This window comes from Canis aureus, chromosome 38, assembly GCF_053574225.1.
Source record: "Canis aureus isolate CA01 chromosome 38, VMU_Caureus_v.1.0, whole genome shotgun sequence".
In the NCBI taxonomy this organism is placed as follows: domain Eukaryota; kingdom Metazoa; phylum Chordata; class Mammalia; order Carnivora; family Canidae; genus Canis; species Canis aureus.
In genome coordinates, this window is record NC_135648.1 from 1,070,232 (window position 1) to 1,086,384 (window position 16,153).

A 16,153-nucleotide genomic window follows, 5' to 3' on the forward strand; every position below is an offset into this window, starting at 1 on the left:
ATTTCTGCTGTTTAACCCATGTGTGAGATTTTTTCATGGCATGCCTAGAAGTGAATACAAGCCCTTGCCATATTAACCATAGTTATTTTAGTTTCTCTGTCTGATAATTTCAACATCAATGTCACATCTGAGTTTGGCTCTGATGCTGGTTTCTTCTTCCCAGACTGTTTGTCCTTGTCTTTTGACATGCCCCGTAATGTTTTGTTGAAAGCAGGACATGTTTTATTAGGTAATAAGAATGAAGTAAACACACCTTTAGTGTTAGACTGTGCTTAATGTTTGCTCCAGCTGCACATGGCAGAGGCTTCAAGCACTCTAGTCTCCTTCCACCTCCCCTCTGGCCTTCAGGCTTCCCTGCATAACCTTCCTCAGAGACAGTCTGTCTAGGGAGGCTGCTCATTGTGTTCAATATGGAGATTATGGAAATGACCACTTTCTGGAAGGCAAGGTGACACTGCAGATCCTACAGATATTTAAAAGATAACAAAAAGAATACGTGAACAACTTTAGGCCAGTAGATCTGGTTACTTAGATCCAATGGACAAAATTCCTGTGAAACACAGCTAGCTTTCTGAAACTGCCTCATAAAGATACAGAACATCTAAATATCCCTATATCTATGCAAGGAAATTTATTTGTAATAAAAATATTTTCACAATAGAAGTTCTGGGAATAAACACTTGGTGAATTCTATCAAACAGCGAAGGAGGAAGCATTACTAATCCTAAACACATGCTTTTAGAAATGCCAACATCACCATCATTCCAAAAGATCAAACAAAAAGAAAAATAAAGGTCAATGTCTCTCTAAAAGTAAATGTTCAGTATTTTTAAATACTGAAAAAGGAATCTGGCAATATGTAATAAGTGATAGTTATCCTGGATCATGTGCTTCATCTCAGGGATACAAGATTGATTCCATGAGTAAACCTCAGTCACACTTCATATTCTTCTTCTTCTTCATCTTCATCATCATCATCATCATCATTCTCCTTGGAAGGGGAAGTCGACTTCCCTGAGAAACCATGCTATTTTGGTGACAGGTAGTCCCATGAACTCGTAAATCAAGCCAGCTAAGGCTCCCACAGCAGCAGGTTTTATTCTCGCTCTTGAGGATAAGGATTTTGCCACTCTCCCTGGATTCCTTTGTTAGAGCTGCCCTGACAAAATACACAGACTGGCTTACACAGCAGAAATCTATTTTCCTAGTGTTCTTGAGACTGGATGTCCAAGATCAAAGTGTTGAGATGCTTGCCTTCTCCTGAGACCTCTGTTCCAGCTTGCGGTGGCCACCCTTTCACCGTGCCCTTTGCGTGGTCTTCATCTGGATGTGTGCATCCTGGTCTCTGGGTATGTTAAAATCTCTTTTTAGAAAAGCACCAGTCACATTGGATGAATGTCCCTCCCTTATGACATTATCTTAACTTCTTTCCTCTTTGAGGTCGAGTCTCCAACCTTGTATAGTCACAGCAGGGGTTAGGGCTTCAACGTATGAATTTATGGGAACATAGTTCAGCCATGAGACACAAACTTTCTGTTTCTTTCCCAGAGACACAAACTTTATCACTAAGTCTCCACGGGCCCGAATGTAGGTTTGAAAAGGCCTGATCGTGGTTTCCCGATGTGATTGCTGTTTTACTTACTTCTGCTTTTTCCCTTAGATTCTCTCTGCTATCTCCTAGATGATGGGTTAAGGTGCAGATTGACAAACTTTTCTTCTGCAAAGAGCCATAGGGTGAAACCTTAGGCTCTGTGGCTAGTCAGGTCTACAGTTGCACCATGAAGGCAGACAGAAATGATGCATAATTAAATGAGCATATCTGTATTCCAATAAAACTTTATTCACAAAAACAGACAGTGTATTGCTTTGACCCATAGGACATCAATCCAGTGGGGACTCTTCCTGAGGATTTTGACCATGTGAATTAATACTTCAGATAATAAAAAGTCGTGTAAATTTATCCATTTTTCTCTATATCAAGAGTTCTTATATGTTCTCTACTAGTGAGTTTTCTGCATGACAGCACAAATCACCAATTGGCTACTACCTGGAAGTCAGGAAAAATGCACATTTTTTTAACATTTCTTTGTTTCATCTATTAAAATTCCAACTGTACTGTATGAATGATGGAGCATCGTTCTGAACTGTCCTTACTGGTGACAGTACTCTGTGTGTTATATGCTGGAGCCCCAACCAAGGACATTATCCCTCATGAGCTGATTATAAGAAAAGGATCAGGAAAATATCTTGATATGGTCATTTTCCCCCATGTGTCTTCTACTTTCTAATCTCTGAGATGGGGCCCCTTCTGACCTCCCGAATGTGCGTCCCCACCCATTACCTTAAGACCAGCTCCATACATTCATAAAAACTGCAACACACATCTTGAGAAGAGGAGTGAACACCCACAGATGTTTGTGAACATGCCACCAGATTCCCCTCGCTTTCCCACGTCTTTCTCATGCTTTGGTGGAGTTTTCAGATGGTCCCAAATCTAGACTTCAGCTATTCAATTCGCAACTATAGTTTGAATTAAAATAACCAGCTTTCTTCTCTTTAGATGACCTCACATCACCCACCAACATCAGCTGTCCTTTGGGATCCCTTTCCAGCCATAGCTTCATCCTACTTGCAAATCAGCTGGTGGGTTATAACCCTCATGTCAGCTGACTGGTGCCATTTATTTGACATGTCAGGGTTCATGGTACTCTGGAATGCATCCACTGTCCATCACAGAAAAAACACTGCAGAAGGAAAGGTTTATCAAGCCCCCCTCGGTTTAGAGTTTCAGTGTTCTTCCAGAATTTGCAAAGGCTTATGCCGTCATGATATGTCCTTACTACCCACCTGTGTTTTTTCCATAAATAATGCACTCATGAATAATGAGTGATCAGTGAGGTAAAATAGCCAAGTCATAGTTGGGAGGGCGACTTCCTTGCTATGTATCTAAGGAAAGATTCGTAATGACCTCCCACTTCTATCAAACTCAAGGTGTGTCAGTTTTTAACTGGGTGAATGCTTCAGGCACTATTTAAACCAAGAGTGATTTCATAGCTGACCCACCCTCTTCTGAGGGGTACAGTCGAGTGCCAGTAGAGAAGGGGACTCTTCCAACATCTCCTCCTACAACTCTAAGAACAGGAAGTGAGGGATAAGCAGCCCAGTGACTCATCTTATTTCTCTAACATTTGAGCATCATTCAAGGGAATATAAGTTTCTAATGACCCACAGGTAAGTCCCCTGAAGTTCTAATGCTGAAACTCCTTCGGTCTACTGACATTTATAGTAAAAAAAAAACACTTAATTACATCTTTGCTATGATCTCTCATTCAATTAAGTACTTGAAGGAAGGAAATTGCTTATTTTCTCTGACTAAAGAAACTGAAAGCTAAGAACACTGAGAGGGAGGAGTCTCAAAATTGTTTTGCAACTTTTCTCCGGAGGACAGTGTGGTGTGGAGGAAGCAGCACTAGTAAAGTTTTGAGTGACTCTCATCAGTGCCATCTGTACTTGTTATCTTTCAAAATACTTCTTTTTCCTGCGCCCTTCAGGAGATTATAACATCCTGCTGTTCAGTCTCGGAGGGCTTTGCTGAGTGTTCTTCCTCCATAAGCAGTGATTCCAGCATCTCTGACCTCAGGATCCGGACTTGGTGGAGAACTTCAGCAAGGTGAGGCCTGTGGGCTTTCTGTAGATAGCTGTGGGCACCTGCTGGCTGAACACAAAACAACTAGGGGGGGTTCGGTTATGAAGAATTGGGGGGCAGGAGCTGGTATCAACTCCAGTCAGAGACGAGAAAATATTAGTAGCTTGATTCTAATCCTTTACTACTTAGGCAAACAACAGACATCCTTATTACAGCACATCTGACACCTGAACAAAGGGAGATGCATTCTGAGTACAGAAGATGTAAAAATTTATTACCCAGGTGATTATGAGTGATAGTTCAAAAAAAAAGGGCTTGGTTTCCTTTCTCTAAATGGTGCACTGGAAATTCTTGGTGGCCATAGTGGAGTTCTGGGCAGAAGTCAAGTTAGGGGCATGAGGAAGGTATCAGAACATAATATTAAGTTAAAAAAACACACACATCTGTATTTAAAGCTGCATTGTATGGTATTATCATGATTTTAGAAAACAAGCATACATGCACACATAACCGCAGAGCAGAAAAACTTTCACTTCCCCAGGCAGAGCTACACAAAAATATGGCCTCTTTGCCTCTCTTCAGACAGTTTAATTTTTATATTATACTCTAGTCTACACTGCCAAAGCTGTTCCTTCAGTTCTTTTTTGTATTACTGTCTGCCTTCCTGAATATTGCTGATTTTTTTTTTCTAGTGGCAAAGTACAAGGGGGAGGCAGGAAGCCAACTAAAAAAAGACTTTCAGAATAATTGAGTGACTTTCTGTAGGGCCTGTTATACTAACACTTCATATGTGCTTGATTAGAGTGAGAGATTTTTAATGCTGATTTCAGAATTTTTGTATGTTAAACCTTGTTAATTATGTTTATTAATAATGTTAGTCCTTTTCCAAAATCTCTACTGATTTTTTTTTACCATGTTTATTTAGGAATTAAGAGACAAGCTGAAATCTCCTACCACAAAAATTGTAAGGTTTTTGCTCATAGTTCTCTCAAATTTATATATACAATAATATAATGTATATCATGTATGTAATTACATACATACGTACACACATATATGTAAAATGTGTGTGGATGTGTGAAGAGGACTACGCTACACAATACTATGAATATGATTTTTATAATATGTAAATCACGTTATAAAATATGACACATAATATTTATACCAGTATAAAGGACTATAGAGTAACTATAATAGATATTTGCCATTAGCAGGTAAATACATAATCACAACTGTTTTGTTTCCCGAGAAGGTCAAAGGTCAGCCTCTGTCATTGTGTTGAATTCTGGTGATGCTTTTTATCTTCAGGTCTGTTTATGGCGATGCTAGTATAGATAAACCGGGTTTCTTTTAGTTACTCTTTGTATGGTAAAATATTTTTCTTTTATTTTCCCACCTTTAAATGATCTCTGTTAACAATATATTGGCAGATTTCAAGCTTTTTTGCAAAAAAGATTGTAAGCTTTTTTCCCATAAATGCAATTTGACCAAACTTGTCACTTATCTGGTTAGGCCATTTATGTATATGCTGATGATCAGCATATATGATTTTGCTTGTTATCCTCAATTTCACTTATGACATTTCTATATTCTCCTTTCTTGTACTTCTGTTTTTGCTTACTCCTTTATCGTACCCTTGAAGACACTTTTTTTGGTCCTTCAGTGAACTGCCGTATTTTCCTCCCTCCCTCCACCATGTTGATGTGCTCCCTGTCTCTCTTGTCTTCACTCAGCGCTGTATTTACATGGAAGACATAGGCACAGCAGACCAAGTTAGGTTCCTACTCTTATTTACCTTTGGGCATGTGGTGTTTCTTGGCTTCATATTGAATATTTCCTCCAATAGATGCTTCCATATAGGGCTTTGTCTTACAAACTATCAATGCTTTGAATATCAGACAGTAGTTTCTGAGGCCCTCACATTCATTTTTATTTATTTATGATAATCACACTCAGAGAGAGAGAGAGAGGCAGAGACACAGGCAGAGGGAGAAGCAGGCTCCATGCACGGGGAGCCTGACATGGGATTCGATCCCGGGTCTCCAGGATCGCGCCCTGGGCCAAAGGCAGGCGCTAAACTGCTGCGCCATCCAGGGATCCCCAGGCCCTCACATTCAAATATCATTTGGGCTAGCTTTAAATTCTATGCTCAGAATTACTTGGCCCTGAAGATGGGTAGACAGGACCTTTTCTGATATCCCTGGGGCTACATATGCTTTGAAATTCAGAATTGGGGCCTTTTAAAAAGGCTATTAAATACACGTATTTTAAAGACCATAATAATATTACACACAATAGTGGGATCCGGATCATTACTCTAAAATCAAACAAACTAATATTTTAGCAATAAAGCATATGAATGTTCACATGTAAATGGAATGAAGAAAGATTATGGATCGCCTCCTGTCACTTTATGCTGGTTTTATTTTGCAAATAAATTATGCTGTCACACACACAAAACACAAAAATTTCATTTTAAAAATTATTTGATTTTGAAATACAGCATTTGAATGAATATTATATGAAAATCACCCTATTTTCCTGTGATGGGCAGCTTTACTGTTAAACATCAGTTTCAATCTGATCCTTGAATTCTTGCAGGTGATCTACTCTTTATTTCTGGAAGCTTTAAGAGTTTTTACTTTGTTTTTAATAATCTTCAATTCCTCTATATCTTGAGGATTTACCCTTCACTCTATGGGCCTCATCAATCTGGAAATGCTCACATTCTCTCAAGAGGGAATTTGTGTTGCATTGTTTTTTTTTTATTAACTATTTCTTTTATTAAACCATTATTAAAGCCTATCAGAAACAAATTTTAAAATCTTTTACCAAAAAAATCTTTAAAAATTTTTTTAATTTAAATTTAATTTGCCAACATATATTGTAAAACCCAATGCTCATCCCATCAAGCACCCCCCTCAGTGCCTGTCACCCAGTAACTCCAGCCCTTCGGCCACCTCCCCTTCCCTTCCCCTTGTTCGTTTCTCAGAGTTACGAGTCTCTCCTGTTCTGTCTCCCTCTCTGATATTTCCCACTCATTTTCTCTCCTTTCCCCTATAATCCCTTTCACTATTTCTTATATTCCCCATATGAATGAGACCATATAATGATTGTCCTTCTCCAACTGACTTACTTCACTCAGCATTATACCCTCCAGTTCCATCCACGTCGAAGCAAATGGTGGGTGTTCATCCTTTCTGATGGCTGAGGAATATTCCATTGTATACATAGACCACATCTTCTTATCGAGTCCTCTGTCAAAGGACAGCCTTGGGAATTTGAACATGCCAATTATACAAAAGGTTCACAAACACATGGTCCCTAAGTGAAAAGAACTGATGAATTTAAACAGAAAATTAGAATCTCTCCCATGTACTGAGTGCCATTGAGGAAGTACATAAGGTGATAAAGAGGCCCAGAGGAGTGACACCCAGTCCAAAATAGGAATTCTGGAGGCTTTCAGAAGACAAGAACCTCAGTGGAGTTGTGAAGGCTATAAGGAGGTAGGCAGAGGAAGGAAAGTGACTGGCACTTTAGGCAGCAGGGAGTGAATTAGCAAAGGCTGAAACATTGAAAGGCAAGACGTGGTGTATATTTCTGGAGCATAAGACATACGAATGCAAAATACAGATGAAAAAAGATGCAGAGTATCCAAGGCTTTCCAACCTAGGCTAAAGAGCAAGAGATTTTTCAAATACAAATGGAGAACTATTGTGGGATGTCAAGTGGGATAAAATTGTGGCTGCATAGAGGGGTATCTGGCTCTCCAAAAACAACTGATAAGAGGAATTCAGCCTAGAAGGGTAAAATCAAGCAACTATTGAAATAATTCCAGCCAATAAATGCTGGGCTCCTGCTCCAGCAAGAAAGTAGAACTCCAGCAAAAGGACTACTAAATAGTCCTGGCCAACCAGTGCTATGATTCTGCGGGAGAGAGCAGATAGATGTCCCACGGGAGGTCGAGGGGCCAGAGGCCTTGAGAACGTGGCCTGAGCCCCAGGAAGAGAGGATGCATGATGGGCTGACTCGGGAAGAGTCAGCTGTGCGGGGCCGAGGACCTGGCGTGGTGGGAGGACAGTCGCGGGGGGTGAGAGGCTGCAGCCCACTCTGCACGCGGCCCCTTCAGCCAGAGCGGGCGGCCCAGTCAGGAGCCAGCAGGTGGGCATCCAAGGAGAGACGCAGTCCCAGCACGGGATGGGAGGGGGGGCGGGTACTCCGATGCCCTGTAGCCCACATGCCACGCAGGGCGACAACTGCCTCCTTCCACACTTCCTGCCGCCACACCCATTGCGACCCAACTCAACTGTCATTATTAAAAGGAGAGAATTTCGTAGAAGTCCCAAATAAGCTCAAGCCGTATATATGAGTCCCAATATAGTTCTCAACCCATTTTCCACAGTGACACCTGGAAATTCAGTTCTTCTTTGTCACACACACTCGAGGATGACAGCCCGGCATGGGCCACTCACTGACGTAGACACAACCAGGCTTTTACCTCTTGCAGATCAAAGTCTAACGCCCTGCGGTATTTTTCTCTCCCAGGTTCAGCCACACCTGGAGATGGAGGGTGAGTACAAGAAGATTATTCTGCTGAAAGGACTGGAGCCCATCAATGACTACCAGTTTAGCATAGTCAAGTCCGTACTGGCCCGCGATTTGGGACTGACCGCAAACATGCAAAAAGAATATAACAAGGTCAAGATTGCCGACCTGATGGAAAAGAAGTTCCCAGGGGTTGCCTGTGTGAACAAGCTAATAGACCTGTTCAAGGAAATGCAAGATTGTGAAGACATTGTTATAAATCTTCGAAATGGAAAGAGAAAAGGTAATGGACAGGAGCCTTCACTGTCGGGTGTGTGCCCCCTGCGTCCAGCAGAGCCTTGGTGTCGGCAGAGCTCAGAGAGGTGTTTTCCAGTTTCTGACCTGGTGGCTGAGATGAGGTGGCCCTTCAGATGCCATGAGTTGACAGCCCAGACAATTCCTTTCCTACAAAGAGGCCCACTGTATTGTATTATACAGGGTGTTTTTGAGGAGGTACAGGTAAAGAAAAAAGCAGAAAGGGTTGACAAGAAAGATATGGAGGCTTCTACATATTAGAAAGGTTGGACAGGGGTAAAATAAAATTAGAAAAATTCATGAGATTTAAGAATTCTTCTATCAGTTCATGCCGTGTTCTATTACAATATTTAATCCATCGCTACTATATTCTCTAGCAACAAACATAAGACAGGACTTAGCGAGTAACCTACCTCCTGGGGGTGTGAAGAATTTGCCTCTTCCAAAAATCACTGGACACTAAAAACATGGTGTAAAAAGTCAAGTCCAATGTCACCAGTTTGTCTCATCACCAATGAGATCAGATGTCTTTTCTCTGGTTTCTATAATTCAAACAGACCTTGCATAGGAACTAACCCACGATCGGCATCGTGAAAACTGCAGTTTCTTAAAAAGAACATAGAGGCTAAGTGGGCTGGAAAAGGATTTGACGGAGGTACCTGGGAGTGCAGAGGATGGAGAGGCGTGCTCGTGCCCATGGGGAAGCAAGGAAGCCATCTGGCGGCGCGGGTCAGCACCTGTAGCCAGGGCGGGTGGGCTGATGCAGGAGGGGAGGACACCAGCACTCCCAGCCCCACAAGCAGAGCTGAGAGGACATAGCACTGCAAGTCCTACAGCTGCCCTAGACCAGCTCCCTTGGAATTATCATGCCTTTTTTTTTTTTTTTTTTTTTTTTTTACTGCAGTTATGAGGCAAAGCAGAGGAAAAGAAACAATACCTATGAAGAAAATAAAGCCGGGTGCATCCAGCACTGAGGAATCCACATCTACCGCAGACGGGGCTTCGGGATCAGTCCATGATACACCTGAGTCCAAGGTAGGATGGCAAAGTCCTGCCCAGGAAGCTTCTCCTATGGCTCTTCCACCTATTACCTTCTTTTTTTTTTTCTTAATTTATTTTATTCATGATAGACAGAGAGAGAGAGAGAGAGAGAGAGAGAGAGGCAGGCTCCATGCCAGGAGCCCGAGCGGAACTCGATCCCAGGACTCCAGGATCGCGCCCTGGGCCAAAGGCAGGCACTAAACCGCTGAGCCATCCAGGGATCCCCTATTACCTTCCTATGTACACTGAGCTCTTTATTCATTTATCAACCTGCAAATAGAAGAAGAATCAAGAAAAGGGACTTCCAGGGGCAGAATGAAAATGAGATGCAAAGGGATGCCTGGGTGGCTCAGTGGTTGAGTGTCTACTCAGGGTGTGATCCCGGAGTCCTGGGATCGAGTCCCACATCGGGGTGGGGGGAAGCCTGCTTCTCCCTCTGCCTGTGTCTCTGCCTCTCTCTGTGTCTTTTATGAATAAATAGATAAAATCTTAAAAAAAAAAAAAAGACAAGAAGATGAGGTTTAGAGTCAGCATCTTGTAGCTCCCGATCACCCATTAGGTCTCAGAATCGTGTGCACCTGACCTTGCATGTATGACTCCCTGCGAAGGAGATGTGGAGTCGTTACCCCTCGTTAGCTGCGGACAAAATTGGAAGTCACACGAGAAGAGCCGCTTGCCCAAACCCACTCTGAGACACAAAATTCAAACCTAGATTTTCTGAGTCCCAATACAGCATCCTCGCCACCTGGGGAGAGGAAGGTTTCCCAGCTCTTGCGTGAACCAATCATCTGTGTGGGCCGCCGGCCTTCCCATCATCTCTTGGGAGGATAGACTCCCCGTAGCTCCAGCATTTCAGGAGCACAGAAATTTTAGTACAATTAGACTCGAGTTAATAGGAAGTCGATATGCTCAGTAGTAATGATGTGTTTAATCTAATATTGAAAACGATTAACCAGAAGTGTGTGTGTGGGGGGGGGGATTAACTTCAGAAACAGAAAAGCAAAACCACACCAAAAGGTGGAAAGAAGAAGGTGCAGCCAACCCAGCAACAGAGTCAGCTTCCAGAACCTTCTGCAACAAGTACCCAGTCATCTGGGAGCTCCCTTCAGGGTCCTCAGCAGCCTCCAGCAACCCCATGCAGCAGTGGCTCCACCAAGGTACGGTCCCCCGCCCCATACCCGAACCTCTCCGCCACATGCCGCAGGCGTCACCCTGACGCGAGAGGGCTCCTCAGCCCTTCCGTACTCCGTATGAGTTCTCTATATAACAAAAACGACCCACTAGTTCATCAAAGGGAAACACTGAGACTTCTGTGTTTTACAAACCCTTTGATATGAGCAAGGTAAGCGTTTTGACCTAATTCCAGATCTCATATCGTGGATTATTTCTCAAGTTCTGTCTTGTTTTGCTTGCTCTTGTCAGCCCCCATGATTCACAATCCCTCCACAGCCTTGACTCACATCTCTCCGGGATTTCCTGATAAGACGGAGCCTATTTGCCTTTAGGCCAGGCCCATGGGTGTGACCTTACCCATCATCGGAACCTCAGTCCCCGTCGCTCTGTCACGACAATGACCTAGGTGCCCATTTCAAGACAACTCTGCTTCTGCCTTGCAGACTGGCTTGGAAGGGATACTTTCTAAGTCCCCCCCAGCCTCTACAGGTGACAGGGTCATTTCTACTCGCAGAAGAATCCTGCTGGTGCCCTGAAACCTCCTTGGAGCACAACCACCCCAGGGAGGCTCATCTGCTCCCTCAGCCACTCACTTCTCCTCTGGGGTCCGTCCACCTGCATGGGGAGCCTACAAAAGGTTGTCTGACCATTGGGTCTGTGGCTCATTCGGTGGGCGGGAAAGCTTGGCTCTGATCCGTCACTGGGTCCCCCGAAGATTTTCTCCAGGGTGTGGCTTCAAACCAGACACAGACCAGTATCACCTTGACACCCGCTGCTCTGTCTCTCCAGAAGCAAAGAGCTCAGAACAGCCTGTTCTGGGGCCCCTGGGAGGCTCAGGGGGTTAAGCATCAGCCTGCAGCTCAGGGCATGGTCTCAGGGTCCTGGGATCAAATCCCACAAGGGGCTGCCTACTGAGCAGGGAGTCTGCTTCTCCCTCTCCCTCTGCCCTTCCTTCTGCTCATGCTCTCTCTCTCTCCTTCTCATATAAATAAATGAAATCTTAAAAAAAAAAAAAAGGAAAGAAAAGAACATCCTGCTTCATGAGCAGGACAGGGAGACGAGGGAAATAATCTCCTGGGAAAATAATCAGTGATTATGGTTAAATAGTATCCCCGAAGTTCTTGGGGGAACCTGCTTCTCTTAGAGCCTGGGATTGATTTTCTACAATCAATAAACCCCAATATTCGCCTGAGGAACTTACGCGGTCCAGTGCATAGCAGTGGTGAACAGAATTCACAACCCATGAAATTCGAATCACCTGAGTTGTTAGAATTTGCAGAGTGACGATTGTGATCCCGGTAGGGTGTGAGGCGGGGAGGTGTTGGTGGTCGCTGCCTACGGGGGTTACTGCAGTGTGCACATCGGGGTGTGTGCGTGTGCGCGTGTGCGAGAGAGACAGGATGGAGAGAGAGGCTGTGGTCCACGCGACGTGGAAAACCACTAACCAGGAAACGAAATCCTTGCTTCAGAACGGCAGAGGCGCCGATGAGCTGAAGGACACTTTCAAGAGGATGAGCATATCCTTGGAGCCCGCGCAGCCGCCCAGGCCGCCCCGGAGCAGCGGGCTCGCAGCCCAGCCCTGCGTCCCCAGCTCACACCTGCCCGCGGCAGCTCCCGCCAGCCTCGCCTCGGTCAAGGTAGCGCACGCCTCTCCCACCCGCCGCCCTCCGCGGAAATCACAGGGTTCATCAGAATCCTGAAAAAGCTTGTAATCCTGCCGGCGACCGTCTCTAACTCTTCTCTGATTAAGTCACTTACTCACCAAGCAGGCATCTAGAGAGCCTCCTGGAGTCTCAGTCGTTTTCTATTAGGGGGTGTGCATGCCGGAGGTGACCTCTGACCTCCAGGGGACGGTTACCTTGCCTTGTCCACGATTAGAGCATGTGGGGACGTAGCCAGACGGGAAGTGATGGGTGACAAGCAGGTTCAGCTCCTACGGCCCATTTCGGTTCCACCCCACTCTGCTTATTTACGTTGGTGTATTGTCCGCACTTGTGCTCCAAGCAGCATCTCCGGTATTGTCAGCTTCTGTGCTCCGAGCCACATCAGGTGTACTGTCTGCACCTGTGCTCCGAGCCACATCAGGTGTACTGTCAGCACCTGTGCTCTGAGCCACATCCTGTGTACTATCAGCACCTGTGCTCCGAGCCACATCAGGTGTACTGTCAGCACCTGTGCTCCAAGCCACATCAGGTGTACTGTCTGCACCTGTGCTCCGAGCCACATCAGGTGTACTGTCAGCTCCTGTGCTCCGAGCCACATCAGGTGTACTGTCAGCTCCTGTGCTCCGAGCCACATCAGGTGTACTGTCAGCACCTGTGCTCTGAGCCACATCCTGTGTACTGTCAGCACCTGTGCTCCGAGCCACATCAGGTGTACTGTCAGCACCTGTGCTCCGAGCCACATCCTGTGTACTGTCAGCTCCTGTGCTCCGAGCCACATCCTGTGTACTGTCAGCTCCTGTGCTCCGAGCCACATCCTGTGTACTGTCAGCACCTGTGCTCCGAGCCACATCAGGTGTACTGTCTGCACCTGTGCTCCGAGCCACATCCTGTGTACTGTCAGCTCCTGTGCTCCGAGCCACATCCTGTGTACTGTCAGCTCCTGTGCTCCGAGCCACATCCTGCGTATTGTCAGCACCTTGCTCCGAGCCACATCAGGTGTTTTGTCAGTATCTGCTCCTAAGCAGATGAGGTATTTTAATACTTCCTTTGATAAGAAGTCTTCTCATCTTATTTAGGCTGAAGTGTTTTCCACTATGTCGTGCCAGACTGAATGTATTCCTTGGTGATCCTCACCGACATTGCCTTTCAGAGTAGGTCAGATCTTCCCTTTGTTCACTTTCACGGTTCCCTTTATTTTCCTCTGTATCACCTTTTATCACAAGTGAGAAAAAAAAAATCAATGTCTTTCTTCCTCTTTAGACAATAAGCTTAGGTTATGGATATTGTTTTCCATGGGAAGCCAGACAGCGGTGGGAAAGTGAGAGGACACCTGTGTGCACCGACTGCCCTCCCACCCAGCCCTTGCTTCTGCCCTGTGAGACCCCTGTGGTTACCCACTCTGGGCTACAAAGCCTACATCTGAGCATCTGAGGAGAATGGACAGGGAAGAACTGTAAGACAGCCTGAAGGCTAGAAGGGATCAACATTTAAATCATTATTCTCACTCAAACCCCAAACTACCCACTGTGACCAGCCGAGGCCGGTCTTCCTACATACAGTTTTTCTCAATGAATTTTGTGTTTATTGTTGTTGTTAGTGTGAGGACTCTATTTTCTCCCCTCGAGTCTCTCATGGTTATTTGGTGTACAGGACTAGCTGCCCATACCTGTGTCTATCTTGAGACTAGTGGTCATAGCTGTGACCTTATCTGGTCATTGGAACTTCAGCCCCTGTCTCTCTGCCATGACAAGGACATAGGTGCCCATCTCAAGCCAACTCTACTTCTGCCTTGCAGACTGGCTTGGCAGGGATACTTTCTAAGTCCCCCTCGGCCTATACAGGTGACAGGGTCATTGCTAATCCCATGAGAATCCTTCTGCTGCCCTGCATACTTCTTGAAGCACAACCACCCCAGGGAGGCTCATCTGCTCCCTCAGCCACTCATTTCTCCTCCGGGGTCCATCCACCTGCACGGGAAGCCTACAAAAAAGTGTCTGACCAAACAGTCAGTGGTTCATTAGGTGAGCAGGAAAGCCTTGCACTGATGCATCATGGGGTCTCCCAACAATTTTCTCTAGGGCTTGTGTTCTGTTTGCTTTTTTTGGATTCAAATCCAGAAACATCACTATCACCTTTGATTTCTGCTGTTATGTGTCCATGAAGCAAGCAGCACAGAAGGGCACGATTCATAGACAAGGTAGGGGTGAAGGATATACTCAAAAGAAAATGGCCTGCTTATGCTTTCAAAATTGATCCAAACCAAGACTATATTTTCATCATCCTTGTCCTCTTCTTGTGATGCCCATTTATGAAAACTGAGTTTTAAAAGGTAATAGCTCAAGATCGTCCTGTCAATGAGATTGCTAAGTATATGTGGACAACCTGAATGGAGAGACTTCTTTTATAAGGCGAGCCGATAACAGAGCTTCCAACAGGGTCATCATAAAGCCTGAAATACTGCTTATCGGAGCAGAGTACAAACTTTTGAAAAAACATAGGAAAACAATGATGAAGACATTTCTGTGCACTGGGCATTTACTTAGCGCTTAGTTCAAATCCAGGCTTTGAAATCTAAGGTTTGAACATTTTGTTGTCATATGTTGAATCTAGACTTGAAATGCAGATGTTAAAATGTCTTCAATTCATTTTTTTACATTTAGGCAGACAGCGTTAGGTTTGGGGTTGTTTCTGTAAGCCAGGTGCCCAAGGTGGCCAGAGACTGTTGTCACCAAGAAGCTGCCCTACAGAAGCAGCTCTGTCATATGCCTATCAACATCTGATACTTTAAAAATTAAATTACTGAATGCCAGAAGTGGTGGAAACTGTGACTAATTAACTAATGGGATGACTATTTAATAGCTGTCATTAAACAATGAAAGGCAATAAAGGCCCATGATTACAGCAAAATCCCCCAGTCTTACTGAGGAAACGTTCGGCCAGTAGTCATGGTTTGGGTGGACTATTCAATACAGTGAATAGAGCTCAGAATGCTGAAAGTTTCAAATTGCCTGACTTGCTGTAAAGATAGCAGAACCCATGGCTGAGGAATCATGCATTGAGAGAACCTCTCCGTCAGGGTCAGGGTTAGAGCTCCCAATGCTTGGAGGGCTGGGTCTCCTATGTGCTGAAGATCGGGTGCTGGAAACTGATGAACTGGATGAGAAAGGCTGAGTTCATCAGTGCCCATAAGTGTGGCCAACCTCGTGTGAGACATGCTACCCTTACTGCAGAAAGATAGCTCCAAGGGTTAGGCCTCATCGAGGGATTTGGACCAGTTCTGCAGGAAATGTAGAGCCACCACCGTATTCTATCTCAGACCAATGAAATTTCAGTCACCTGAGCTTTTCAGGTTTGCAGAGTGAGGTAATTGATCCCGGCTGAGATGAGAGGAAGGTAAGGGTAGGATGTCTGTGTATTCACTCCTATTCCCCTTGCAATAGGATCTAATTGGTAGAGTTAAGGTCCTGTTTTACAAAGTAGAAATGAAATGAAAGTGTATTGTATTTCATCTAATTTCAAAAACGACTACACACACACACACAAAACACAAACACACAAAATCTATTTTTCTACAGGGAAGGGTTGACATAACCACCAAAACTGATTACACCGTAAGGATGTAGCCATCCCAGGAACAGAGTCAGTCCCTAATACCTTCAGCAACCAGCACAGGCACAAATGCAAGCCCTCCCTGCATTCCTGCCAACACCCCCATCCAGCAGTTTCTTAATCAAGGTACAAGGTTCCTGTTTCCAGTATTTCCCTTCCCTGTGAGGTCATGGCAAGGACC

At 44.7% G+C, this 16,153-nt stretch overlaps 1 protein-coding gene across 6 annotated transcripts in view; it reads left to right on the plus strand.

Annotated features, from left to right (window-relative positions):
* LOC144307183 (interferon-activable protein 203-like) overlaps nt 1-16,153 on the plus strand; it is a 39,942-nt gene that overhangs the window by 18,323 nt on the left and 5,466 nt on the right. For 2 of the 6 annotated variants that reach the window (XM_077886720.1, XM_077886723.1), the window contains exons 2-7: nt 3,552-3,670; nt 8,192-8,474; nt 9,390-9,520; nt 10,516-10,683; nt 11,214-11,336; nt 12,169-12,336. In XM_077886720.1, the coding sequence (XP_077742846.1) occupies nt 8,210-8,474; nt 9,390-9,520; nt 10,516-10,683; nt 11,214-11,336; nt 12,169-12,336 (855 nt within the window). In that variant the 5' untranslated portion in view covers nt 3,552-3,670; nt 8,192-8,209. Of the gene's footprint in view, nt 1-3,183; nt 3,232-3,418; nt 3,671-8,191; nt 8,475-9,389; nt 9,521-10,515; nt 10,684-11,213; nt 11,337-12,168; nt 12,337-16,153 lie in introns of those variants that run through there. The other 4 variants (XM_077886721.1, XM_077886719.1, XM_077886724.1 and 1 more) reach the window with 4 other exon arrangements.